At 41.7% G+C, this 27,956-nt stretch overlaps 2 protein-coding genes across 12 annotated transcripts in view; one reads left to right on the top strand and one right to left on the bottom strand.

Moving 5' to 3' along the window:
* The first annotated feature begins 1,165 nt into the window (after positions 1-1,165).
* On the top strand, positions 1,166-11,659 carry LOC101174687 (protein capicua homolog). 3 transcript variants are annotated; one of them, XM_020708505.2, is made up of 10 exons: positions 1,166-1,326; positions 3,830-4,154; positions 5,251-5,564; positions 6,128-6,229; positions 8,374-8,441; positions 10,361-10,438; positions 10,579-10,732; positions 10,918-11,025; positions 11,114-11,162; positions 11,341-11,659. In XM_020708505.2, exons 2-10 carry the CDS (start codon positions 3,926-3,928, stop codon positions 11,355-11,357), a joined length of 1,119 nt encoding a protein of 372 aa, XP_020564164.1. In that variant the 5' UTR covers positions 1,166-1,326; positions 3,830-3,925; the 3' UTR covers positions 11,358-11,659. The 3 variants fall into 3 exon arrangements, with proteins under 3 accessions (XP_020564164.1, XP_011481306.1, XP_020564163.1); XM_011483004.3 differs by having other exon boundaries at positions 1,167-1,326; positions 5,251-5,717; XM_020708504.2 differs by having other exon boundaries at positions 1,168-1,326; positions 5,254-5,717.
* Positions 11,660-12,833: 1,174 nt separating this feature from the next.
* Positions 12,834-27,956, bottom strand: part of LOC101161430 (protein-tyrosine sulfotransferase 1) — a 41,189-nt gene continuing 26,066 nt past the window's right edge. For 5 of the 9 annotated variants that reach the window (XM_011483001.3, XM_004075943.4, XM_020708499.2 and 2 more), the window contains 4 exons: positions 26,628-26,826; positions 15,569-15,619; positions 15,129-15,197; positions 12,834-13,239 (listed from right to left, as the gene is read on the bottom strand). In XM_011483001.3, coding sequence (XP_011481303.1) covers positions 15,162-15,197; positions 15,569-15,619; positions 26,628-26,826 — 286 coding nt within the window. In that variant the 3' untranslated portion in view covers positions 12,834-13,239; positions 15,129-15,161. Of the gene's footprint in view, positions 13,240-15,101; positions 15,198-15,568; positions 15,620-20,377; positions 20,504-26,627; positions 26,827-27,956 lie in introns of those variants that run through there. The other 4 variants (XR_909917.3, XR_002291588.2, XM_011483002.3 and 1 more) reach the window with 4 other exon arrangements.

Below are 27,956 nucleotides of genomic sequence, written 5' to 3'. Positions count from 1 at the left end.
GATGGATATCAAATTGCAGTATTCAATTTTTGACAAGTAAATGTTTAAAAAGGTCTCACATATACACTTAAAAATATCCAAAGATTAGATATCTATAGGTAGACCTCTATATGCAGAAATCTTTCACAACACTATTGGTAGACCTCTAATAGAGTAACACACAATAGAGTTGTCTGAGGTGTCCAGTAAACATCTCAGTAGATGGGTATTAGTCACACCTTGTGCCCAGTGGGTATTAAACAGACTATGGCTTCATAAATTTAAGATTTTAATCTTGTAAATTCTCGATTTATAACCTCTGAAATTATAACTTTATTCTTATGACACTCTTGTTTAGCTCGTGCTGGTTTGCGGTGCCTTCCGTCCGTGAAACCAGGGTTCAAATGCTCCCTATTCCCTTCTCTACTTCTGTGCCGGTCCCAGGCCCGGATAAATTGAGAGGGTTGCGTCAGGAAGGGCATCCGGCGTAAAACATTGCCAAGTTAACCATGCAACTCATCCTCAAAGAGAGGTTGTTTCGCTGTGGCGACCCCTGATGGGAAAAGCCAAAAGAGAAAGAAGATCTCACAATTTCATGACTTTATTGTGAAAAATGTATTTTATTTAGATTTATGGTGGCCCTTAATACTCTGGCTTAGTTAAACTTCTGTGTGCAAATGGCTTTATGTGTTCTATTATTAAATTGCATATTTGTCTAATTGCATTCTTGTACAACTGCATATCATTACACTAGTCCTATCTCTCATTATTACACAATGATGCCCTCTGTTTGTCTTGAGCTGCACAAATCTCGTTACAATTTGCAATTGTAATGACAATTGATTCTGATTGCTAGGCACTCTGAGATTGAACATACTGTTTTTGCTTAAAGTACTGTATGCATTTTTAACAGTGAATCAGCAACTGTTCTTTGTAAAAACAAAAAACTGTTCAATACCAAACTGCTATTGAAAGTGTTAGTTTTTTTCACACCTTAAAATATAATATAATATAATAATTTCGCATTACTTTTTGTTTTATAGAATTAGCCACGACCGAAATGTCTTAAAATGATCATTTAAAAAAAATTAAATGGGGGCGGTGGGGGGTGTACTTTTCGAGCAGGGCTGGAAATTTTGAGTGACAGATTTATTCAACCACTCACAAGCTATTGCGAACCGGAACCCACTACCAACCACTTCCGGTTCAGAGGTCGCTAATGTTTTGGTCCTTTTGTGTATAAACCCGACCGTATATACCACAAACCTCAGGTTTATGTGTGAAAGCTTTTTTCTTAGATTCTAGAGATGAACTTAAACATATAGAGGACCCCCGACTAGCGCCAGAGTAAGTCTGTTCGTAAGAAACTGTTGTAAATGTGATAGTTTGAGATAGTTTGTTAGCGCCGTTTGTCGTTATCCCCGCTTTCCATAATAATCCTCTAATTTTAAAAGTCTTTGATCAGAAAGTTTGAATTATTTCTTCTGTGCGTCTGATCCAAAGAGAGTCGTAATTCATCCACTATTATAATTGTCAAGAGTTTTAGTTGTTGTTCATTGATTTTTACATGTCAGCTGTTTTACTTCATCTAATATTCATCATGTATGTGATCTTTAAAAATGATAAAAACTTCTGTAGTAATCGTGACAAAACTAAACCAACCACGTTTCAGGCTCGTTTACAGCGACAAGGTCTGATATTAAGACATGAAGTCTGTCAGTCAGTGTTCTTCTTTTATGACTTTCGACATTAATATGTAAAAATAATGCTGTGTTTGTGTTTTTAATAGTCAAGTTTGAATGAAGGACGCAGAAGCCTGATTACAGATGATGGCTCAACGCTCAGACTGTTATCATGTTATCATTATTGGATGGATTTCAAGCAGAGGTCTTCAGTCTTTACATCCACGCAACTTAAAAGAAAAGCAATGAATGGACTAAAACAACTAACCAGGTCTTTTAGATGAGAACATTGCTTACGTGGATGTTACTATTATCGTATTACTCCTTACCCTTTAAGTTCCTGCACAACAAATGCAAGAGCACATTTTGATAAAACATAGACTGTGTGTTTTCCTCCCCCAGTGCAATGACAGAAAGAAAAAGAAAATAGTTTATTCTCTGTGAAGTTGTCAAAGTGTGGTTATTCCTTTTTTTGTCCCGTAAACATGTTGTCAACATGTTTCCACGCCTGCAACTCGTCTATTTCTGGATTTTAAATGACCAAAAACTTCAAAAAACATGTCCATTATGAAGGATCAGGTATTAATCCAGCTCATTAATTGTACAGTGTGAATTAAAACACAAATCTACTGTCCTACATAATATTGATTTAATATTGTGTATGATCAGATTGACTTTTAAATCTTTCTCTACTTCAGAGCTGCCTGATATGTGAGGAACATGAGTGACTTCTGGTATAAATGTAAAAATATCAGGCCATTGCTATAACATTGTGCAGAGAATGGTAGAGACGCTTACATCATTTCTTTCTTTTATTTGTCATTTTTTTATGTTAGCTCACACTTTTTGTGTAGATCTGATATTTATTCCAATTCCAACCAGGAGTCAGTTGAACGTCTCTGGTTTGGACATAAATAAGCTAAACACGTTTGACTCTTCCTAAAGGTTTGCTTTTCTTACTAAATTATAGTATGTAACCCCTGTGCTATCCTAACATTGGGAGTTGGGTCATCTAGACCCTCTAGACAGTGCTCTGAACCTTTTTTCTTCAATGATTTGTGATCTTCACTGGTGTCCATGGATTACATGAAATCTTTCCACCTTTATCCACCTTTGTCATGGTAGGGAGAACACGTCAATGTAAGGGGGGGGTCATCTAAGATAGCACAAGGGTTATGGGGTTCTCAAACTCTTTCTTTTTACAAAGAAAAGCGCCATATTTTTTTAAAGGAGCATTCATCAGTAAACCCTTTAGTTTCGTGTTGACGGGTAAGGAAAGTAGATCTGTCTTCCTTTTTATGCTTGTTTTCCAGAGAGATTCCACTTCTGTTTGTTTAATAGATTTATACATTTAATGAATCTCTTAATAACTGGCTGTAAATATTTCAAACCAGGTTATATCCTAATAAATCTGACAGAATTTTACCAGCCACAGGTGAATATTATCTGAACAAACTTGCTAGTCAAGTTTCAAAGATGTTGTGTTAAAAGCATCAAGATTTGATGACGCGGGTCTGAATCCAGTCATAGAGCAGCTGTCATGGCAGCGCCCGCTAACAGTCAGTACGGGGCATTTGCCTTAGATCAGGCAGAATATTTCTGAGCTGATCTTAGGGGGGAACACCTTAGGGCAATGTGCTTCCCCCAACAAAACTCCATGTCTTCAAGAAAATCTATTAGCCAGTTTGAGGCCCTTATTTGTTCTGTGTTATTTTATTAAAGGACTTTGGCAAGAATTCTGTTGAAATATGTGACCCACAACAAAAAGGATGGATTGTTGAATGAATTCTATTTAAATCCACAAATTCTAACATATCTTAAGTGCTTGTGACAAACTGTTTTCACGCAATTTGGGATTTTAGATTGAACAAAGGTGGAAATTTCAATGATAAATTCTTCCATTTTATATGGAATAGAAATTGTATTTGTATTTATTTATTTAAGGGACAATGCATACAACAAACAGTGTAGAATACTCTAAAGGTAATGAGACACTGTAAATATGTTTGCCTAATTAATGTCCTAAGCAGTTTTAGAAGAAAATGGATTCATTCATGGATTCACAGGATGTGTTTGACTGACTTCATCCTTTTTTTAAACCCAGCTCTACTTTAAGTCTATATTTAACTTTGTCACTTTGTCTTTTTCATTGTTTTTCTGCCTTACAGAATTACAGCGTTTGCTGATGGTCCCTAACCACGACGCCATTGGTTCAAGCGTTTCCCTGGTTCTCAGGACAAGTGGAAGCTGATTGGAGCAAAGCCATGGAAATGGAAGAAGGCGGATCTTCTGGTTTGAACAGTGGATCAGCTGCATTTAGGATGTCTGCACTTCAGCCTCTGAGGGAGTTCATCAACGCCCGACTGGCTGCTGCTGCTGCAGAAATATTTAGACAGGTGGAGAAAACCTTCATCCAGTACGAAGAGGAGCTCTGTTGTCGGCGCAGACTGCTGGAAATGAGCTTGAAACCACAACTTCAGCTGCACAATATCTGTACGTTCACTTTTCTGAACAAAGTTCAATTGCACACTTATTACCTCCAGTTTTCATTGTATTTGACTTGAATTCTTCATCTCTGGCTTTTATAACCTTCCATTGCTTTTCTTTGCTGTAAAAGAGGGAAACATTTTTCCTCAGATGAGGTTAGACAGGAATCTCTGTGGACCCTGACCTTTGAGAGCAGGGAGGAGAACATTGGGAGAGGTGGAGGTTTGCTCTGGTAAGGAGAGAGAACCCACACATGAACGAGGAGACCACGGAACGTGGGCTAGGGTTTGAACCAGGACCTTCTTGCTGTGAGGGAAGAGTGCTAACCACTGTACCATTGTGCAGCCTGTGTAACATCATAAAACTAATCAAGTTTACCATCAAGCCGTCCTGGAGGTAAAACCTCTACACCAGGGGTGTCAGAGTCCAGACCTCCTGTCGACCCCCCCCCTCTGTGTTTTTCAACCAACCTGCCATTGAGGCTCCTGAAACACACCTGACGCAGGTAATCAGCAGCAGATGAGGCTGGACTGCTGGTAAACCAGCAGGAGGCCTGGAGTTTGACATCCCTGCATTCATGTCAGACTAGAAAACAGTAGTGCTATATAAAAAAAACAACCTATAATAAATAACACAACCAAAAAGGCCTTTCCAGTGGCTATGGGGGGGGGGGCTGAAGATGCTGCTCACCATGCAGAGGGTGATGATGATTTTTGTGGTTGTCTCCTCCTACTCACCACAGTCACATGGGGACATCCCAGAATGGATCCAGATCTCTGCACCGGTTTTCCTTGATCCTCTTCCTGTTCTATTTTAACCCTTGTGCTATCTTAGATGACCCCACCCTTCCATTGACGTGTTCTCCCTACCATGACAAAGGTGGATAAAGGTGGAAAGATTTCATGTAATCCATGGACACCAGTGAAGATCACCAATCATTGAAGAAAAAAGGTTCAGAGCACTGTCTAGTGGGTCTAGATGACCCAACTCCTAATGTTAAAGTGCCTAGGATAGCACATGGGTTAATTTCCTTCAGAAATGTTGCTTCCATTTGCAAGTTAGATTGAAACACGTACATCTTCTCTTTGTGTTTGTGTGTCAGTAGCCCTCCCTCAGCATCATCGAAGTGCAGATCAGGAGCAGAAGAGCCAAGAAAGGATCTCCAGAGGGACGCTGAGGGAACCAGAACCTCCAGGCATTAAGGAGGAATGGGAAGAGGTCTTCATCAGCCACCATGCAAAGCAGCTCCATCTGAAGCAGGAGACGGATGTTTTGATGGAGACTCCCAAGACTGAAGAGTCTCTGAGCAGTCACCAGCTCCAAAGTCAGGAGACAACATCCGCTACAAACGAAGAAACAGAGCTGGAGAACACAGATCAGAGGAACAGAGGGGACAGAGGTCACGTCCAAGATGAGGTCAGCTCTCACGTGACAGGAAGTCACTGTGGCTCCAACTCTGAGAACATGTTAGAAAAAGCTGCTATTTGTGGAAAGGAGTTGAAGATAAAGACTTTGGTGGAGAAACCTCACAGGAAGCCTTTAAAGAGAGTGGAAGCAGTCATGTGTGTGGTAGGTCAACGTTCTGCATGAGAAGTCTGAGATCAGGGAGGCTTTGATGACATCACACAGATGTGACAGATGAAGACCAAACAGCTGACGCTTGGTCTTCTGGAGGAAGACCGTTATTAGTTTGGGAGGAAACATTCAAACTTAACCATGAGTTACAAAAGATGTTTTTCCCGTTTGTCAAAAATAACCTGGAAATCATCACATCACAGCTCAACCAGTTATACACATGTGAAGAACATGCATGTATTCAAATGTTTGTTAGTTTGATTCCTGTTTGAAAACCAAATCCTAGTTTAGAGGAATGTTGGACATGATGAGGCAAAGCTGCTGTTCCAAACGGGGGGGGGGGTAAAATCCAGATGTTCTGGTGTTTTCTGCTTTTTCTCTAAAAGCTCTTCTGTGTCTGTCAGGCTGCTGGTCCACCGCAGAAGCAGCAGGAGAACGTTCCCGGGACCAGCGTCCATCCAGTGACGGCCTGCAGGCCTCCTGCTCCTCCTGCTCCTCTCTCCTCAGTAAGACCCTGCTTTTCAACGCCCAAAAAAACGCTGCATTCCTCATTAGCTCCACCCCCAGTTCACTGACTGCCACCCCAAAACCTTTGGAAGATGTCTTAAAATGGAGAAAGGCTGTTCCATCGTTCATTTTCAACAATAGAGATCTCCTTCGGCAAAACTTGCCGACTTGCTTTGGCAGTCGACAACAGATCCAGAAAGATTGAGATCTTCTGTCCTCAGAAGGAAGTTCCTCCTGTGGACGGGAAGGCATCCTCAGAGTGTTTGGATGCCTTCCTACGACGATCCCGCCCAGTTTGAGGCTGGATTCTATGGCAATCAGAATTCAACTCAGACAACCAGGGGCCTCATTTATAAAACTTTGCGTAGGATTTGCGTCAGAAGTGGCGTACGGATGAAACATAGGACGTGCATACGCACAGAAATATTCGGAGTTATAAAACCGTGCGCACGCACATCCTACGGATGTTTCCCTTAATAAATCACAACCAATTCTAAATGCAGCGCAGCTTTTGCGGCTACATGACACGCCCATAGTTGCCCATAAATAGTCCGTGAAACGCCCACAAATGAATATTCATTGATTGGGAAATCATGGCGAACACGGAGAGGAAATGAAAAAAACGTAACTTCACTCAATGTGAAGTAGAAGTTATCGTTGGCGAGGTGGAAAAGAGGAGAATAATGTTGTTTGGAGGGCACAGTGTGGGCATTACTAATGCCAAAAAGGCACGTGAGCGGCAAACGGTGGCAGACGCCGTAAATCACGCTGTAGCCTCACAACCTCGGACCGTGGCCGAAATAAAAAAGAAATGGGCGGACATCAAAGTCAAGGCGAAAAACCTCTAGCGCTCCATCGCCAGAGTGTCTGCCACGGGGGGGGGGGAGACACCGGAGCTGACCCCTCCTGATGAGAGACTGGCGGCAATAATTGGGGAATCCCTTTTAAGTGGAGTGGTGACTGAGGCGGAGGGGGAACACCGACGCGCCAGATGCACCGGGTGACACACCCCCAAAAGCCCGCAGAGGTCCAACAGGACGGCTCGAGAAAGTCGGAACCGGCTCATAAGCCACTCGTCCTCGTTTACCAGCAAGTCTCCTTGCTGTCTAAAGATGCGTTCACTCTGAATTCTTCCATTTGCCACATCTTCTAAGAGCGTAAGATCAGCCATTGTGCGTCATTAAGCATTGTGATGGGGCATTTTATTTCCCTCCATTTAATTACATCTGACAAGCTACAGATGTCGGTAATAATCGACGTGGAAATGGGAAATTGATCAGCGCAAATGTAATTTCTTGTGGCTTTCTGAATGGTTGAGACATACGCCATATATTGTTTTATCAAAAATAAAACAAACTAAAGGCATATGCATGAATACCTTAATTCCGTAGCTTATGAAGAAATGTTTTACTATGAAAACAACTTTCCCCAGTGGACAATTAATGCATCTCTCTCTATCTATCCATCTGTCTGTCTGTCTGCACCTATATCTGCTCCGCCAGACTGACACATTGACGGGAATATCAGTTTTGTACATTATTTCGTTCTGTTAACTATATTATTTATGAGGATGAATTGCACAACATGCCAATATTGCAGAACATATTTCACTTTTCTTTTTCCAAATAAGTGTTCATTTGAATTTCTGTTGTAATTTTTGTTTGATTTTTTTTGTTTGTTTCACTGCTGATCGATTAAACGGGTGTTCGTGTAGCTGTTAATTGTAAGACTTGCTTTGTGAAGTCTTCATGTTATTTCTGAGAGGCAGTATTGTCATTTTCACTTTCACGTGTTTCTTCCATCTGCCGACGGCGTCGCCATTTCTCATTTCACCCGTTTTTGTGCGTACGCCTGGGTCAGAGCTTGCGTGAAGGACCGCACATTTTCCCGTCAAGTTTGCTTTTTATAAATCATAAATAGATCAAGAGCAGTTTCAGCTGCTCTCTTTCCCTCATCCTGCTGTCTGTAGTGGCTTTACAACTATAACCTAAACAGATCAGCGGCCTGTTCATGTTAAGAAGACATCAGGGCTTCATGTAAGTGAGAGATAGGTGTCTGTTATCAGAAATGAATGGCTTCATCTGTTCTGATAGTTCTGAAGGCAGCACCACATCTGACCCGATCCCCCTTTCTTGTTCTCCAGACTGTCAGCCAGCCCGTCCACAGGAGCGATCCCAAAAGTGTTGGCCTGCTGCAGCCTGTTGGACTTATGTGAGTTCACACGCACACACACACACACTGTAAACCCGAACAAGTTACCAGAACTTAAAAAAATTAAGGCAATCATTTGCCACAATTTTTTTGAGTTGATTAACTAAAAAGTCTGAGTTTTCCATAACATAAAAGATTTAATTGTGTGCTACTTGTATTTCTTTATAACAGTTAAATTAAAAGTGTCAATTTGTGCAAGTCAAATATTGGCATTAAATACAACTTACAATTACACATTAAGACAACTTAATTGTCATCAGTTACAATGACTCACAGTTTTGAGTTTTAAAGCCACAGGAATAAGTTTGCATAACTTAAAAAAATAGGGAAAAACAACAATTTTATCTTGACAGAACTCGATATTTATTAGTTACCTTCTTGTACAGGGATAATCAATTTGTTTGAGTCAGTAAACTCAAACCCATGTTTTTCAAAACTTATTTTCTTTAGGCAAATGATTGCCTAAAAAAATAGAGTAATGGTAACTTAAAACACTCTAAAAAGAAAAAAGTTGATCCAACTTAATTGAATTACTTCAGTTGGTAACACCTAATTGAATTGAGTTCATGCAACTCAGTTTTTTATGGTAATTTAACTCAAATTGATAAGTTGGTCTAATTGAAAAAACATGTTATAAATTTTGCTTCAACAATTTACATTGGCACATTTGGACCTTGAACTATTCACATCAAAGACATGAATGACCCAGCAATGTCTCATAGTTCAAGACAGGAGCTCAGGTGTTGCGAACTCTGCCTTTAATAATGGGACATACCATGTTTTGTGCTCTACGGGGTTGGTCATCATCGTCTACCAAACTCTAACTTATGGTGCAGAAAGAAATAAAAATAACAGTTTAATTTACTAGTTCAGACAGAGTAAAACAGCTACACAACAAAAACCATGGACAAAAACGCACACTTAAACCCCAATCTGCCCAGTTTGGCAAAGAGAATGGTATCCCATAATTCCTTGCGCTGCCTTACGTTATGACATCATGGTGCATTTACACAAAAGTTACACCAACTTAATTCAATTAAGTTGATTGAAAGTAAAAATAACTACATCAGACAACTACGTGTCATTTTTAAGTTGAATGAACTCAAAAAAATGATTTATTTTCACCAAACCAAATAATTAAGATAGAACAATGGAAAAAAGTTAATCTTTCCAACTACAGCCCAAAACCTCTTTTTAGATTGTACAGCAAAATGTTGTAAACACCTGCCTAACAATATTAATGACTCACTCCTTTCTGTGCAATGCCTAAATAAAACTAATGAAAGTACTTTTCTCTATATTTATGAATTTAAAAAAGGAATAAACGTTTAAATTCATATGTAAATTTTACTCTTACAAGAATTATATTGTTAAACAATATCTTTTGTTGTACAAAGGAGCCTTCGCGTCTGCCTACTTCTTCCATTTATTTGAACACACAAACAGCATGGATCTCACTTCTGCTTCCAGCCCTCTCACTCATGGTTTTCACACCAAGATTTCCCACTTCCCATGAGTCTTAGGGGCTGAAGGCGGGGCTGGATGTTGCTACAATATTTAGAAAAATGAAAATAAAAATTTGAGAGCATGCGGGGCAAGGAATTGTTTAATCCACCTGAAACAAGAGAGATAAAAAATCCAGGATGCAATACTTAAATCTACATATTACACTTTAATTATGTTTTAAGTTTAATTTACTTAATTTAAACATATTTTATTTTAAATTAAAAATTATTAGTTACATATACTCAAAACAGGGGATGTGTTAAACAAACTTTATATGATTGAGTTAGAAGAGCTTTTTTGAAAACTTTGAGTATTAGCTACTCATTATATTTAATTACTTTGAACGTTCGGGTTTACAGTGCACAAAGAGAGCACATCTACTAATAGTTATTTTTTTCTCTTTAACTTTGCAGTAATGGTCAAGTGATTTTTAAAAGCCTTTATCTGCCTCCCAGTCCTGCTGCTCCTCTTCTGAACACCAGCAGCTACAGGTATGTCCATCTGCTTCACGATTACAACGCTTTGGTCTGAGTGTCAGCATGAATACTTGGCTTTGACTGCGTAACTCTCAGTAAAAACAGCAGCAAAGCTCCTCCTGGATACTTGTGTGATTTTGTGTTTTTATCTGAAGGACAAAAAGGCACAAAGATCAGCAGTTTAAAAGTCAGCCTTATATCAAGAAGCCGCCCAACGCCTTCATGCTGTTCCTAAAGGAGCAGAGAGCAACCGTGCCGCCGGAACTGAAGAGCAACAGTTCAGCTGTTAATAAGCTCCTGGGAGAGAAGGTAAGTGCACCTGTATGTTAGCCACGCCCACCTCCAGCCTTCAGTGTTGAGACGGGTTTATGCTTTCCAGGAGCAGAAAGCCTGGGATAGACCTGCCTGCTTTACTGTCGCTCATGCATACCAGGACAGTTGTGCAGCTGTGTGTGGTTGTGCCAGTGTACTGAACGTGTGTTGTCGATCCACAGTGGAGCCTGCTGTCAGAGGAGCAGAAAGCCAAGTACTTCAACCAGGCTGAGGTGGAGAAGCGGCTCCATGCGCAGCAGCATCCCGACTGGTCCAGCTCAGACAATTATGTATGAACACAGGTCATGGCGGCGCTGCAGCTGCACAGAAGCACGTTTATCACAAAGTCAGCAAAGAACGTCTGATGTGTGTTTGCAGGGCAAAAAGAAAAAGATTTCCAGGAAAGGAGCTCCCTCCAAAAGCAATGGTAAGACCACCTTAAAGCAAATGGATGTCAGATGATTGAGATGAAACGCGTGGAGGAGAGAACTGTGTCAGCCACATCCTCAGATTGGTTTGACCGCAGAGCAGTTCAGTCTCTTCACCTTTGAAGTTAGTGCGAGCGGGAACATGTGATTCATGCTTTCACCAAACGTTCTCTGCAGGTTTGAATGCACTTTGAATGTCCTGCCTGGAACACGCCTCCATCCGTCCACCCACCGGCTCTCCCCGGACCTCATGCAGGAAAGTTCTGGTTCCTCATGTTCTCCTCCTGACAGAGGAGCCTGATCACAATGTTCTAATGAAAGGAAACAGGACCTGTGTGTTTTTTCGCTTTGTGGCCAAAAAGCCACATACAGGGTCAGGATTGTGGCTTAGGGCTCCATCATTAACCCTTGTGCTATCCTAGACACTTTAACGTTGGGAGTTGGGTCATCTAGACCCACTTGACAGTGCTCTGAACCTTTTTTCTTCAATGATTTGTGATCTTCACTGGTGTCCATGGATTACATGAAATCTTTCCACCTTTATCCACCTTTGTCATGGTAGGGAGAACACGTCAATGGAAGGGTGGGGTCATCTAAAACAGCACAAGGGTTAAGGCCACATGGAGTTCTCATAAGACGTCTAGTTTACAGCAGCAGAAGACCACACTAGGTGTCACTACTGTCAACTAAGAACAGGAAACTAAGGCTACAATTCTCATAGACTTACCAAAACTGGACAATAGAAGATTAGAAAAACATTGTCTGGTCTGAAGAATATCGATTTCTGCTGCCACATTCAGATGGTGGGGTCAAAATGTGACATCAACAACATGAAAGCATGGATTCATCCTGCCTTGTATTAATGGTTCAGGCTGGTGGTGGTGATGTCATGGTGTGGGGGATATTTTCTTGGCACACTTTGGGCCCCTTAGTACCAAATGAGCATGGATCCAACGCCACAGCTTACCTGAGTATTGTTGCTGACCATGTCCATCCCTTATGACCACAGTTTACCATCTTCTGATGGCTACTTCCAGCAGGATAAGGCGCCATGTCATAAAGCTGGAATCAACTCAAACCGGTTTCTAGAACATGACAGCAAGTTAACTGGACTCAAATAGTCTCCACAGTTACCAGATCTCAACCCAATAGATCACCTTTGGGATGTGGTGGAATGGGAGATTGGCATCATGGGTGAGCAGCCGACAAACCTGAAGGAAGTGCTTGATGCTGTCATGTCAATACGGACCAAACTCTCTGAGGAACGTTTCCAGTACCTTGTTGGATCTATGCCACCAAGGATTAAGGTCATTCTGTAGGAAAATGTACTAGCAAGGTGGACCTAATAAAGTGGCAGATGTCTGTATTGTTGCTATGGAATGTGTGGTTTGTAACAGTAATAAAACTGTTGTGTAACCAGTATCTGACTGAAGTGAAGGGCTTTTACAAACCAGCGCTCTGTTCTCATTCTGTTTAACCCTTGTGCTGTCATATGGGGTCAAGATGACCCTTGACGTGTTCTCCCTACCATGACAAAGGGCACTGTCTAGTGGGTCTAGATGACCCAACTCCCAGTGTTAAAGTGCCTAGGATAGAACAAGGGTTAAACATACGTGACCCTGATGTTCTTTGACCAGTCGGTGTTTTTCAGAAACAACAAATCAGACAAAACTGTTTTTTTTTTTTTTTAAATCTTTGTTCATCACTGTTGTTACATCAAACTCATCAGTACCCATGACATTGCACAATACAAAAGGCATGAAAAAAACAAACATTAAAATAGGTATTGCATCTGTTCAAAGGCTAATTTCTCATTCATAAATACTTGGGCTGATTTCAGATTCTGTACTTTCTTACAAGAGTAACAATTTGTCTCTAAAAGTCATTCCTACGAATCGATGGGTGCGATGAGACACAGATGTGATGATCGGCAGACATTCAGTGGTGCTGAGAGGCGTGTTCTCTTTAAGGTACAACATTGAAGGCTGACGGCTCTCCTAAAGGCGATGAGGAGGAAGAGGAGGGTGAGGGCCAATCCCGCCTCGTGAGACCCAGAATCCTCTGTTCCACTCAGTCCTGTGGGAACACAACAACATGCTCAAGTGCATAACAAAGTGCCTCTGCGGGTCAGCTGGATCTGACAGAACAGTGCAGTTTTTAGTCCCTGTCTTATGGAATAAACTCCCAGCTCACGTAAGAGAGGCCGACTCAGTTTCTACATTCAAAGTTAGACTGAAAACATTCCTCTTTGGACAGGCTTATTGTCAGACTAGTTAGTATTCAGAGATTATTTAACTTAATGTTAATTTGTTTAAAATAAACGTAATAATAACTATTTGTTTTAAAAGGCTGCTAGAAGTTGAAGCTGGGGTAACTATGGTGCACTGGGGTTCTGTCCTCTTTCCTTTTTTACTTCTACCCTTCCTCTTTTCTCTATTCTTGATCATTATTCATCATTTAGTTCTCCATGCCTCCGTTTGGTGCAGTGACTCATGGACTGTCCCTCTTTCCAGATGCCCAGTTTAGTTAAGTCTGTTTAGTTAAAGTTTAGTATTCTCCTATTGAATTCTATGCATTTATTTATCGTTATGATTGTATGTTTACTTTACAAATAATTGTGGGCTATACAAATAAAATTGAATTGAATGGAAGTGCAGTTAGTGACAGTTTCCAGCAGGGGGCACTAAAGAGCAGCTATCTATGCCATTTCTGTAACCGTGGTCCCTCAGAGAGGCATTTTATTTACCAAACCACAGAGCAGACCTGTGAACAAGTCAAAGAGTAGAGAGGATCCAGGTTATGAGACCAGTTCACATCTGCTGAACCCATCCAATCCTAACTTGTGTGGAAGACACTATCCTTGAAAGAAGAGGAACATTTGCAACATAAAACCATTTTCTTTGATGTTGCATTTTAGCTGTTTGAGGAAAATCTGCTAGCAGGACCTTCTCTGCCCTCAGCTGCCTGGCATCCCTCTTCCTGATGCTGTAACACTACATCCAACTGGAATGAGGACTCTGTCTCAGAAACCAGCGAGAGGAAATGAAGCTTCTTCAGCTTCTTCTTTGGTTAGAGATTAAATTTAAATGTGAAACTAACTGCTTTCACAGATGCAGGCAAACCTGATAGAGAAGGGTGAAAGCCCCAAACATCTCAACACCTTAAAATGACCATCTGCTGCAGTTTCTCTACTTCAACATGACCACATTCACAGCTATGGAGGGTTTAAACAATGATATAGATGTTTAGGGATTCAAATGACATATGAAGTTGATTCCATTTTGGATTCAACAATTATTTTCAAATCCAAACCATACTATGGTCAAGTGGTTCTTTATTCCACATTTTAGACAGCATTTACTGTTTATTAAATAACACATGAGTTTGTAAATGTATTTTCAAGAAATTATTCAGTGAAGTTAGAGAATCATTTACATTTGATTGATGTAAAACCCCTTTTTTTCTTTCAAATCCGTTCAGCTGCAGGATTCATTTAATCGTTTACCTTCTCCCTTCATCCTTTGGGCGACGCCTTACGCAGAGAGAAAACAACCAAAGGCTCTGATTGGTTCAAAAGCTTAACGGAGACAGAATGGTTTAGCAAATCAAAACCGAGTTTGAACACGGAGCAAGGACAAGGCAACGCCTTAATGTTTTTCTAGTAGTTTTCTAATCACATATAAGAATGACTTGATTTAGTTCCTCTTTTCATAAATGCATTTAAGGTTTTTTTTAGATACACACTCTGCATATAAAATTGCATAAGGAGCTGTTTCTCATGCAGCCAGTCAGTAGATTTTCCTCCCTGGACACAGTCTGATCCAAAAGATGTTTTCATTCTAGTGGGCTGCTGTTCTGCACATCCTCTCCAAACCCAACATCAGCATGACCCACAGTTCTGGTTCATCACATTGTCACTCTTCAGGATTCAGGCTCACTTTAGTGTGTGGGGGTTCAAGCTGTACCTCGGTATGGCGGCGGTGGCGCCCCGTCTGGTCCTAACTGGGGCTGGACTTCTCTGCAGACTTCTGGATCTGTGTGGACCAAGAGACGTGTTAGCATTCAGAGACAAACCGCTGAGTCACAACATTCAGCGGCAGGAACAGTGATGATGAAGAGATGCAGATTCATCAGGCTACCAGCAGGGGGCAGAAGAGCACTGGAGCCAGCATGAGACCCCTACCCAGAATCAACAGAAAAATATGAGCCCAAAACTGAAAACATCAACAGGCTGCACGAGATGGCCAGAAAACTCAAGAGAAAAATAGGAGATGAAGAACTAAAGAGCAGATGGAAATCTGGAACTTCAACCGAGCGTGAACTGAAAACACACACCAGAAAAAGGCTCAATCTGGAAGAGGAGGCGGAAGAGAAGGCTTGGTAACAGGCAGAAGTGTTACTGTACCTGTGACTGCTCTTTTAGGAAATCTGGGAGCTGAAATTCACCTTTAAAGACCTGGAAAACAGAGGGCCAGGTTTAGAGCCTGAAGAGTCAGCAGCTGGGCATCCATGGCAGAGACACAAACGTCACTGCCTTAAAGCCTGAGACGCAGATCCGGACACACCAAGTCCTGAGGTGTTTTCAGGAGGACAGAAGAGCTCTAAGCTGCTTCGGTGTGAAACAAAGTCCTGGGTTAACTGAGCTCATGAAACAAAGCCTGGAAGCTTTTTAACATTGTTTTTAGGCTCCACGAACATCCCAGCAGTCTCAGGCAGCTTTCATACCACAAGTCCTGAGGACTCGGTTCAAACGGCCAAGAATGCTGCTAAAGCACACACACCATCTGGTCTGGTTTGATTTCCCACAGGAGAGGATCCCAGAGTGAAGCAGACCAAACAAAGGCTGCAGTAGCAACAACTGCTCCCTTGGTGGCAGTATTTCCCCATAAACAAACATGAAGAAGAAAACAGCGTCCCCTCTACCATGAAATACTGATCATCACCTACACCTCCTCAATAATGTCTGCTTTGGTCCAAACGGCATCAACACTAAAGTAAACTGTACCAGAGTTGGTAAACACGTGAACAGAAACGGTTCCTGGATCAGACCACAGTCCGCCTGTCTGACCCAGTTCCTCAGAAGAAATGAACTCCTGCGCCGTTCAAACCCCTCGCCTTAAAAACGATCAAAACAGGAAGTAACACCTCGTTGAATGAAGAACAGGATGTGTGACATTTAAAGAAAGATCAGAATCAGAGGGAAGAAAAACACCAGAAGGTTCGTCTTCCTTTTCCCTGCAGGTATCGTTCTGTACTCAGCCGTGAGCCTAAACAACTTTGACCCTGAGCTCTTTATTCCCATAAAGCCCAGACCATCTGCACATCCACTCAGTCAGTCCACATGTCAGCCCTTTCACTCACAGACCGCTCAAAAGCACTCAGTAAAGGTTTCTTCTGTAGAATCAATCCCCCTTATCAAGATGTTCAGGAAGGCTGCACGCTACGCAGAAAACATCTGAATGAAAGGCGACACTCTCCATCTGCTGCAGAGACCGAGTTTAAAAAGAGGCGCCAAACCTGTGCTGGCAGACGGGTGAAGCATGCAACAGACATGAGGAATGAGGAGAGGCAGAGCGCCGCCTGCAGGTGCAGCAGACAGGGGGCGCCGTCTCCTCACATAGATCAGACTGTCCGTCAGAGAAGTAGCGGAACCCTGAGGGTGAATAGATTCTGACCTCAAGATTACCCAGAGATCTGCTGATGCCAACCTAAAAAAACACAACACTGGCACTAGACACAAAGAGGAGAGGAGCTCCTCAGACAGAAGGAAGGAAGGAAGGAAGTGAAGCGCTGCTGAACCTCCTTCCTGTCATCTTCCAACAAGAGACTCCTTCTGCCAAATCTTCAGGCTCTTTCAAATTACAGCAGCAGCAGGACTAACATCGGCTGCTGTCTCTAATTACACTCATGTCCTCCCCAGTGTTTGGCTTCCACATCAAAGCTTTAGTGCTAGTGTTGCTCTAAATGGTAACACATTTAGAATTCTATCTTCCATCAAGTCCAATTTGAAATTCAGACAACTTTAAAATTACATTCAAACTGGCACAAAGTTTCATATTTAAACTGGATCCTCATAGTTTTATTTATCTACAATCCACACTTTGGCCATTGCAATAAAATATTCATTCGTACATTTTTTCAAATGCAAATATGATTTTCTGTAAAGTCAACAGTATTGACAAGAATTTCTGACAAAAACCTCCAGAGTCACCAGTTTCTAAAATGACTGAATCAGCAGAGCCAGGAAGAAACAGAATGACCCAGAAAGTCTGACAGGACTGAGAGCAGAAACGTCTGCCTCCACCCAGAGCGGCTCCCCCCCAGAACGACAATGGCGCCTGCTGGGAGGACCCACAGAAACCCCCACTGGGGGCCGACCTCTGCTGCCTGGGGTCAAACATGCCGGAGCCGCTGCCAGAGCAGGTCCGGACTGAACACACTCATGCACTTCCTTCCTCTGAGGAAGGAAACTTTTCAGGCATGTAAGAACTTTGAAAGCAGTTCAATGAGGGAGGGGCAGAGTGAGACACTGGAATTACCTACTGTGGGGGTTTGGATGTCCCTGTGACGATAAAGTCATTTCCTCAGAAAACAGCTAGCTGCTACCGAGCAGGATCAGAGGTCTGCATGCATGCATGCCAGCGCTGCATCACGTCTGCAGGCCGCTGGCATGCAGCACTTTTCATGCACATACATGTTCTGCTGCAACACGCCTTGTTGAGGGAGGGGCTGGTCCTGTGCCCCCCCGGCTGCACGTGTTTCCACTGTGAATGGGCGTCCATGATGCATCAGCTCACAGCAGAGGAGGACCCTGTGCTGCACGGAGAGAGCACCTCAGGGGGACTCGCCGGTCGATGCGGCGGCGGTCGATGCGGCTAGCTAATGTGACCAAATGCTGACTACTGAACAGGGATTTTTGATTCATCCAAACCTCCACCTCCTGTTCCGCAATCGGAGACAAAACCAGAAAGTTGCACAGGTTGCAGGACCATGAAAAGCCCCTGAAGGCAGATTACCAGAGGGGGCAAGTGTGGATTTCAAAAGGGTTTTGATTTATTTCCCTTTCGTGACAACCCTGTGTGTGTTTGCGTGTTCAGGGCGTGTTTTTTGATAATCAGGTGGGCAGACCTCATTCCTTGTATTTGCGAAGGTTCCTCTAAAATAGCAGACAGCTTTCCCAGTAACTCTTTCAACAAGTTGGTCTTATTCTGAAGTGGTTCAGTTGTGCACTTTTAACATGCTAATTGCATCCTTTTAGCCCGTTTTGCACTAAATCATTCATTTTTATGTATATGCATAAATTATATAGGTGTGTTTTGGGTGTTTTTAACATGTCCTTGTAGCATTTTTATCATGATGGGGGACATACATAAAATATTCAAAGTTTTTCTTTATTCAAACCAATCTGAATCAGGAGCAGGCGTGTTTGGGATGTAGAACATGCAGTGGGGGGGCCACAGGTTCCCTCCTCTGAGCTTATTGCAGATCAATAACAGGAGATTCCGATTCTGACGGAGGCTGTCAGAGGATGAGATGTGACCATCAGCTGCTCTCAGCGCCACTCCAAATCCGTCTTTTAGGTTTACCCTAGTTTCTTTAACATCACCTTCCCGACAGCAGCTTCTCTGTGTTGTTAAACTGTGACTAAGATTATTTACAACACAAACACAACATGTCCTCTTTTAAATGTTTTTAGGTTCTGCTCGTAGACCCCTAAAGGCCTCACGAGGGTCTTTTTCTAAAAATCTGTTTTAAAACTTGCCATGTAAATCCAGGAGTTGGGTCGGCTGCAGACACTTTTCCATAGCAGACAGGAGAGAGCAGGAATTCAGAGAGGATGTGTTTCAGACATGGACCAGATCCAGGGAGAGCAGGAAAGCCAAGACCTGTCATCCCAACGCTTTCTCTGATTCTATTCCATGTTAGACTCCCACAACAGTGACCCTTGATCATCCTGGCTGCGGCCTGAAGGTGAACTGCAGCGCGTCATCTGAGGGTCACAGGGAGCAGTGCAGGTCCTGTGGGGTCCATTTAGCTGCAGCTGCATGACATGAACTCTTGCAGAGGCTCAGCATTTGATACAATCAGCTGTTTGTGAATCTGTTGTGTGTCTGGCATTAATGAACAGTGGCAGGAAACAGACGTGTAAACAGGAAAAACAGGCAGGACATAAAGTCAGCAGAGACTATGAAAGATTTAGGATTTGATTTGGGACCAAAGAGAATCTTTCCACCAATCACAGGTAGAGGTTGAATTCTTCCTCATTTGGTAAATATGTATGAGTGTTCTTCTCTTTCCACCTACATAGAGAATTGAATCATTTTCAGGGATTGACCTCAAGCTTCCAGTCTTCCGTACAGTTACCAAAGATTTCCCAGAAAGCACTTGGTGGCACATCACTCCAGAATTGAATTATTATATCTATTAGGGCTTTTTTTAAACCCTGCTGTATATAATTTATAGGCCTGCACAATAAATCAGAACTTTATCGTTACCGCAATATCAAGCTGTGCAATATGACGGCGAACTGTGATAAATGGTTACCTTGAATGGGCTAAAACAATCTTATGACAGATTGAAGTATTTAGGCCGTAAGGGGGCTATTTTGGTAGAGCAGTAGGGCGGTCGACCTCTGATCGGAAGATTGCAGGTTCAGTTCCCGCCTTGAAGGGTCCTTGGGCAAGGCACTGAACCCCACCTGGTCTCTGGCGCAGTCATCAGTGTGTGAATGGGACTATAAACCGCTTCGAGGAAGGTAGAACAGCGCTATACAAGTATACACCATTTAACAAGTCAAACCAATCCCTTTATGTATTTTATGTATTGAGCCCTTTTATGCCTTGGATGTAGACTAGAGTCATGTAATGTAAGACATGTTGACTCCTATTTAAATCAAGCTGTTGCAGTGAAATGGACATTTTGTTTTTTGTTTGTTTTCTATTTGTTTATGTATCCCAAGTTATATTCTCATCGAATATTGATCACTAATATCGCGTATCCCAAAATTTCCTTATATTGTGCAGCCCTAATTTAATAAAAAAATGATATTTTAAATGATTTACACTGTTTCTTTAGTTTAAATTAGGAAAAGTATAAAACAACTAAGGTTAAAAACTTCCCACATGATGTGACTCTAAAATAAAAAAAACAAAAAATGACTGACCATTGCCCAGGACAAGGCCTTGTGTGTTCAGTAACTGTTCAAAAACAACTGTTATGACTTCTTTGCATTTACTGGTGTTTTAGGAAACTGTTGCAGCTTTACACAAACTGCTCTGGAGGCTTCAGGCTGAGTTTCTCCTCCTGTCCCACACTTGATGATTGAAATCTTCAGTCAAACCTGAGGATTGGAATAGTTATAACAGAATATATATTTATTTATTCATTTTCTTTAAGAGTAGGAGCAGTTGAATTATAAAACGCAGGTTAGTCTGTCCAGCACTAATCAGATCAAGACTCAAAAAGTATTGGAAAAGAAAAAGTATCAAAAAGGAAACTTAAACTACAGTTGTTTTATTGAGAGTATGAAAAAGGAGCAATAAGATTCATCTTCATATCTCCATGCATAACTTCATGTAAAAGGTGTAGTTGCCCCTCTGGGGCGGAAAGTCTTCTCCTGAACCAGCTTTCTAAGCAAACTAAAGATTTGAGTCCACTTCTGCAGAGACGTCAGCTCCTCCTCTGCATGAAAGAGCCCCGAGTCACGGAGCAGAGGGGGGAAAGGTGATAAAAGCCTGCAGCTGGAGCTGATGCAGGGAAACGCACTGATTATCTGCAGATGTGAACAGCAGAAATCAGAAAAGGGGCTTTGAGGAGCCGGGCCGTGGACTGTACGGACACGGTTTCAGGAGGAAGTAGCACATCCAGACGCATGTTTGCTGCAGCTGAAATATGTACACAACGCTGCAGATGCATCTTCAAAGCAATAACGGGCATGACGGAGTGATGAAGAGGAGCTACCGGCATGAAGAGGGAATCAGTGGGAGGAGCGTGCTCACATGTGGAAAACTGAAAAAGAGTTTCCAACAGCATAACACAAAGAAACATTCTGCTGTGTTCTCATGTTACAGCCGGGAAATATGACAAACTGACCCCAACACAACGATCCAAACAGCTGCATGCATCCCACCGTCAGCCTGGAAAGTTGCCTGCTTCTGCTTTGTTCACCTTTTCTGAACAAGCTCCAATCTTTCTCTGTCAGCATTCATTGATTGGGACGGTTTCACTCTCAATACTATATGAGTAAATTCCGTTTATATTCTTGATGTCATCATTTGACTTACACTTTGATGTAAACATTTCATAGTAAAGTGAAACATTACTATGAAAAGTTTTTATTTTTGAATATCTCATTTTTTTTAAATGAAGATCAGTTCTATTTCAAATATGTAGTGGTTTATATATATTTTTTTCTTTTTAGCCAGGCGCCTCATTAAGGAAAGAGGATTCTCATGGAGAGAAATGATGCTTCACACACAGCTGGATTACACTAAAGGAGGATGAGATGATACTTTGTATTCGGTTAGAAAATAAGAGAAAAAGATCTGCTGTCTCATCTATTCAAGTCAATAGAGAGCTGAACAATGTTATTCACTCAGCTTGTTTAGCTTGTTCCTCTCCAGACATGGAGGCCAAATGTGCTAACCTCAACAGAATTCGTGCTACATTTCACATGCATGACAATTTGGAAATCTAACTTAATGCTTACAAGTCCAGATTTGATTTGTTACGGAGTGGAACAGATTCTGAGGTCGGAGCCTTCTCTCATGCATTAACAATTATTTAAATGTAATTGTGTTCACAAATGTGAAACCTAAATAAACTACTGGATCAATAACAGTATTTCCACTTTGGAGGTTTCTGTGGTAAAGACATGAATACATATCAGCAGTTCAACAAATGATGAGACTGTATTATTACATTTTAGTGTTAAAAAGTGAGCATAGGAAGCTCTGCAGCTGATCCATTTGCTCCCATTCAGTCACAGCTAAGATGATCTCATGGCTCCACTTAATGATGTCAAAATAAAAAAACAAGCAGTCATTTTAGAGTCCACTCACTGCAGTCAAGCTCTGCTCCTTTCTGTTCAACTCATTTCAGTTTTAAACTAGTATGGTTTAACTGAACCGTCTTTCAGTGTCTCTAAACTTTCAAGTAAGGAGTTCCACACAGGACATGACAAGCCCCTTTAATCCTCCAACGGAGAGTCAACAGAGCATCACATGACCAATTGTAAAGGACTTTCCAGATAAATTGTAGGTAAAGTGGCGGCTTCTACTCGTTATGTTTTCGTTTTACTTTTATGCTAAATCATTCACAGTTTTTTTTATTGTTCCCATATGTTTAACCCGATCCACATTTGCTTTAGGAGGTAACTGCTTCCAAGGAAAAGTGTGAAATCAGTCCTAAAGTCATGACATCATCCTGTTGGATCCAACTGTTCATTTCAAAAGACACAGTCTTGCATTTTTCTGTTAAAAGATGTCAATGAAGGTTCCTATTCCTCTAGGTGAGTCACGGCATGTGGACATAAAGTCGTCCTTAAGCTAGTTGCTTCATCAGTCCTAACTAGTTGTGTTTTCGGTTTTATGTGTATTTTCACTACCTAAAAGTCATAAATTTTCTTCAGCCAACAGGGGGCGCCCTGTGAGCCGGTGCGTCTAATGTGTAGTTGTGGGTCGTAGAAGAAGACTGTGTGAGGAAGGGAGAAAGATGTAAAGCCCAACTGTAACCTAACTGCAGAGCAACTGTCTGCAGTTTCAGACTGGACATGCTTCTTCTATCTTGTAACCCTCAACCATGTCAGTAAGGGAGGGGTAGGCAGAGAAGCAGACTGACAACACCAGCATTGCCCATTTACCATGAATTAACAAAATTAGTATAACAATATGGTTATCACTTCTCTTCACAGCTCCCTAATGGTGTGGGAATCAACACTTCCCGTGAGTCTTAGTGGCCATGGGCGGGGCTAAGGCCCAGGTCCCAACACTTGTTAACAAGATGGCTGAAGGCCTGTTTGGACCGCAGCTATCAGCTACGCGGAGGAAAATGAAAAATACATCAAAATTAGCTCAGATTTTTTTAAACACACATTGAGTGTTTGTGTGTGTGGCTTTAAGCTGCTTTTTTCGCTAGGGGGGAGAAAAGCAGAGAGACGTTTACGTGCCCACGCCTTAACACCCATTGCGCCTTTTGTATGTGTCAAAGGCGGAAAAATCCCCCGTGACTGAGACCGCGCCCTATGGTCGTAAAAATACGGTAGCTTTTTTTTCGTCGTCTAAATATTAACATGCTTCTGATGTGGTCAGACGTGTCCCCCTGCTAAACCCAGTACATGTGCAGGAGCGTCTAAGTTTGCTAGAGAGCATTTGAATGATCCAGAAGAGGATTGGGAGAATGTCCTATGGTCAGAAGAAACCAAAACAGAACAGAACTCTGCTCATCGTATTTGGAGGAGAAACAATGCTGAGTTGCATCCAAAGAACACCATACCTGCTGTAAAGCATGGAGGTGGAAACATCATGCTTTGTTTTTCAGCAAAGGGATCAGGACGACTGATGCGTGTAAAGGAACGATTGAATGGGAGGATTTTCAGCTTAAAAAACTTCCTAAAAAACAGGAAAAATCACAAGCTGTGGTCTTCTATAGCTCCAGCTGAAGCAAAATAACCCACTGAACTTAAGTATTTCTGGATGTTTTACAGAAATCATGGCTTTATTTTAGTACGTTATTATTGAAAACAATGTGTAACCATAAAATATGTTGGCCAAAAAGACTAGTTCCATCTGTGAGGCCAGTGGAAAGACATTCAGGCTTCAACACTAAACTATTATCTCACATAGAAACCTCACATCATTTTCCAGCTTTACTTGATTTCAGGAATGACTTCAGTTTGGCATTTCTAAACCAAATAATTCCCAGACAGAGCTGCAGTGGTGGAAACTGAGGCGCCTCGTTTCCTCGGCTCTCAGCAGAACTCTGCACAAGAGAAGGGAAAGCTTTTTTTCCCCTGTCCCAATGATTTACAGCCATTTTTGAGTTCATCACATCTCTTCTTTTAAGATGTTGACCCAAGCACCTCTCTGACCAAACACTAAGAACACCAATCATCTATGAAGTCGAGCAGACTGTAAAACCTCGGCCTCCACAGTCCTTGAGAGATTTTAAAAAAAGCTGAACGTGGTGGACAAGCTGCAGATGTCTACCCACAGCCCCGCTGGAGGAGGAGAGTTTAATAAATCATAGTGTACTCCAAAAATAGCCGTGAAAACAAGGTTAGACAGACTGGTTGGACATCTGACTAGAAGAACAACAAAAGAGCATGATGTTCCTGCAAAATCACAAAGTTTCTAAGCTCCAAGGTCAGGTAGGAACTGAAGGATTAGTGAATTCCTGTGTGAGCCCGCCTCCTCTAAGTCCGTTTACAAAAGCACAGATAGTCACTTGTCTGCTACATGTCTCTGTTCGAGCATGAAAAAAAAAAAAAAAAAGAGTCTCTAAAGATAAGTTAGAGAATAAACTTAGCATTATTAATGTACTCAATGTTTGAGGATCTCTGGAAGCTGAACAGCTTCTGTCAGGTTAGCATGTTTGACATGTTCCTGTAAGCACATTTCAACGTAAGGAAACATTTGGGATGACTTTTATTTGCCATCTACAGACACATCACAGGCTGTGGTCACATATCCTTTTCAATGGAGGAAAACTACTGAATTTCTTGACTGTGAATCGAATGCTGTCTTTGTTAGTTTTAGCCAGTTATTCCAGTGTGTAAGAGAGTTCTTACCACTGACTGCCTTAAAGAACTGAACTGAGTGAGTGTGACGTCACTCATAGAGAAGCCTTTACTTCAGGCTCAAACCAAATCAAAGCCATTCAGTCGCCATTTTAGCAACACGGACATCTCCATGTCCCAAAAGCCAAGTTCCATGACCGGACGGACGGACAGTGCCATGATGGAGACAGACGGCATCAATAAGCAGTGATTGGTCCCAGTTGGTCTGAGATAACGTTTCTACGGCAGCTACTGTCGCCAATCAGGATGAAGCTTGTTGGAAGTCCACAGCCCTACCACTGAAAGTGGGCTCTGGAGAATCTGTCAATCAACAGCTTCTAATGTTCAATGTGAGAGCATCTACTTTGACTGAGGCATCTGACTGAGCATTTTATAACTTGAATACTTTGCACTACAAATAAAATATGAAAGAATGAGGATTATCAAGAACATGTTACAAAAAAGGTATCAAAGCAAGAATGGTTATTCTCACCGATAGAATGACTAATAGCTGTTCATTTCTCTATAGAAGTCCATGGGATTTTGGCTTATTGGAACAAGTGGGTACTTTTTGTTTGGAACTCGAGGGGAGAGAGGTCACTCAGTCCAGTTCTCTTATACAGTCAATGGGCTTTACCAAACACACATTCATAATCAAAGGTTTTCCAGATAGTATTACCATCTCAATCAGCCTTTGTCTAATAAATCCTGATATGTAGAAACACCCACTCATTCTTTAAAAAACCCTTTCAGATTCACATCACTGAAATCGTTTGCTGCAGGATTCAAACTCAAGTGTTTGATGAAAGCAGAAAAAAGATCATCTTATTGTAACTGTGTTTAATTTAAACTATAACTAATGAATGTTTTTCGCTTTCCCAATTGTTACCACCATCCCTAGTTAGTGGTAAACAGGAGACACAGCTAGTGGTGTAGACTGCTGGAAACAAAACTCTAGATCCCTGTTCAAGGCACCCTGGTGACATCACAGGGTTATTTTTACACACTGACAAAGGCTCTCGCAGGTACAGCAAGTGAGTCAGTGTTCCTGTCTGTCAGAGGGATGGAGGGGGGGTTAGCTCCTCTGTCAGACACTGCCAGGGCTGCCACCTATCCTCTGAAACATCTTTGCGAAAAAAAAACAGATTCTTAATTTTTAAACAGAAACATCACTTCCCAAAAAACTGACAACACTTATTTTTGTGATTTTTACCACATTTTCTTCATGCTTTTCACAACTAAATAGCTTAGTCCTTCTTACTACTGTGGGATTAATAAACTCATATCTGTCTAGCCATGTTTTATTTGAAATGTCTTTCCTGAATGGTTATTTCTGGTTTGTTTTTGGAAACAGCTGTCCTCTCTCTCCACCCCCATGCAATAAATGTTACAATGAAAAGATGGATTCTATCATGGAAGTGAACCACATCCATCGTTACAGGGCGTGCTGACACAGAAAAACGGATCAGAAATAACTGACATGCATCACCTAGAGTAGATTAGTGGAACAGCTGCTTTATTCTTTCTGCCCCAAGAGCCAATCAGCTTCAGGCTGACGTGTCATACAGACAAAAAAATGAATAATACAAAAAGCAGCAAAGATCATTGTCATTCTCTGAAGCAAAGCCCACATCATCATTCTTTTAAAGCTGAACTAAAGTCAAAATTCAGGGAGCAGCAGAGCACTCACCCTCCGAGTGTTGTCCAGAACCTTGGGGTCGGGCTGGCCGTAGTTGGGGGGGTTGGCGTGCGGGTCGTAACCCAGCCTGGAAAGCATGGGGGCGATGACAGCCATGTCCCTCACCACGTCAGGGGGGATCTTTCCCACCCATTTGGATAAGGCCTCCACGTTGACAGGCTTGATGACCTGGTCTGTGGACCTCTCCACCCTGACATGAAACAGAAGAACATCGGTTTGATATCCGGCAGAGGATTGTGGACAGAAGCAGGCATAGCAGGTTTAATGAAGACCTTATCGTCATGTCAGAACTAGCATGTTCCTGCATTCATGGTGGTGCTAGCATTATGTTTGCCACTAGATGCCCTTTCATTACTAAGATTGTCCCATAAATGAATGGGGCTATTCAGCCCCCCAGCATCACAGGTCGTATCATTAAGCATCTGTAACCCTACTGTCTCTGAAAACTCTCTCTAAACTCATTCATCTACAAAAAAAAAAAAAGAGACAGAATTGATGTAATCAATCATTTCTCTTATTTCCAGTTGCTCATAAGTTTTAAAAGGGTTGAGTTTTTTCTGAACAGCACACTATGAGACCTTGGGGACTATACAGAAAAACCTGTGGATCAATCCACCTTTTCACCTTGTTGTCTGGAAACAAAGTTGTTGTGTTTTTTATCCGTTTGAGAAAAAATAAGTTAAAAAAAAAAAAAAAAAAAGAGTTGATAGATACTTATTACTATAAACAGCCACATCTTTTGAGAGAGGGTTCAAAAGCAAGCCTTCACTTTCTTTACCAGTGAATTTTCCCATGTTGGAGCAATACAGCAACATCTTTATTAACCCATCAACCCCAAAGGCTCAGAAAACCCCAAGTTACCCTTCATTCCAGCCAAACACAATGCATCAATTCCTGCTAGGGCTATGTATTGGCAAGAGTCTGACAATACCATATGTATCAGGATATATCTTAAGTGTCACTCGTTCTCATCTGGAGCCCACTACAAAGTACTACAATCCACATTTTTATATGGTACTGGCAGCAGCGAGGCACAGAGCTTTGGTTCAGCTCACTTCCATAGCAAAAACTAAGTAGTACATGTCTCCTAACAACTAAAACTGCGAGGCTGACTAAACATTTAGCATTTAACAGGCTGATTCTCACAAGATCTTGTTTTGGTGCAGTGTAGAGCTGCTCAGAGAGGCTCAGGGTGCTGTGCTCCCAACTAGCGGTTGGAGGTTTAAGTACAAAATAAGAGTCAGATTCTGAAGGACACTCATAAATTATTAAATAAATTAATTTAGTCTGACAGTATTTTGAATCAATACAAGTATCGGC

This window comes from Oryzias latipes, chromosome 13 (assembly GCF_002234675.1).
Source record: "Oryzias latipes chromosome 13, ASM223467v1".
Lineage (NCBI taxonomy): Eukaryota > Metazoa > Chordata > Actinopteri > Beloniformes > Adrianichthyidae > Oryzias > Oryzias latipes.
The sequence above is the reverse complement of the archived record's forward strand: the minus strand, read 5'-3'. Positions and strand labels throughout refer to the sequence as shown.

What these genes read in the sequence shown, in the direction of transcription:
- LOC101174687 (XM_011483004.3), top strand. Translation starts at nt 3,926, where the DNA reads ATGGAAATGGAAGAAGGCGGATCTTCTGGTTTGAACAGTGGATCAGCT. An exon ending in ACTTCAGCTGCACAATATCT is followed by an intron (nt 4,155 to 5,250) that starts GTACGTTCACTT and finishes TTTGTGTGTCAG; the next exon opens with TAGCCCTCCCTCAGCATCAT. An exon ending in GGTCCAGCTCAGACAATTAT is followed by an intron (nt 11,026 to 11,113) that starts GTATGAACACAG and finishes GTGTGTTTGCAG; the next exon opens with GGCAAAAAGAAAAAGATTTC.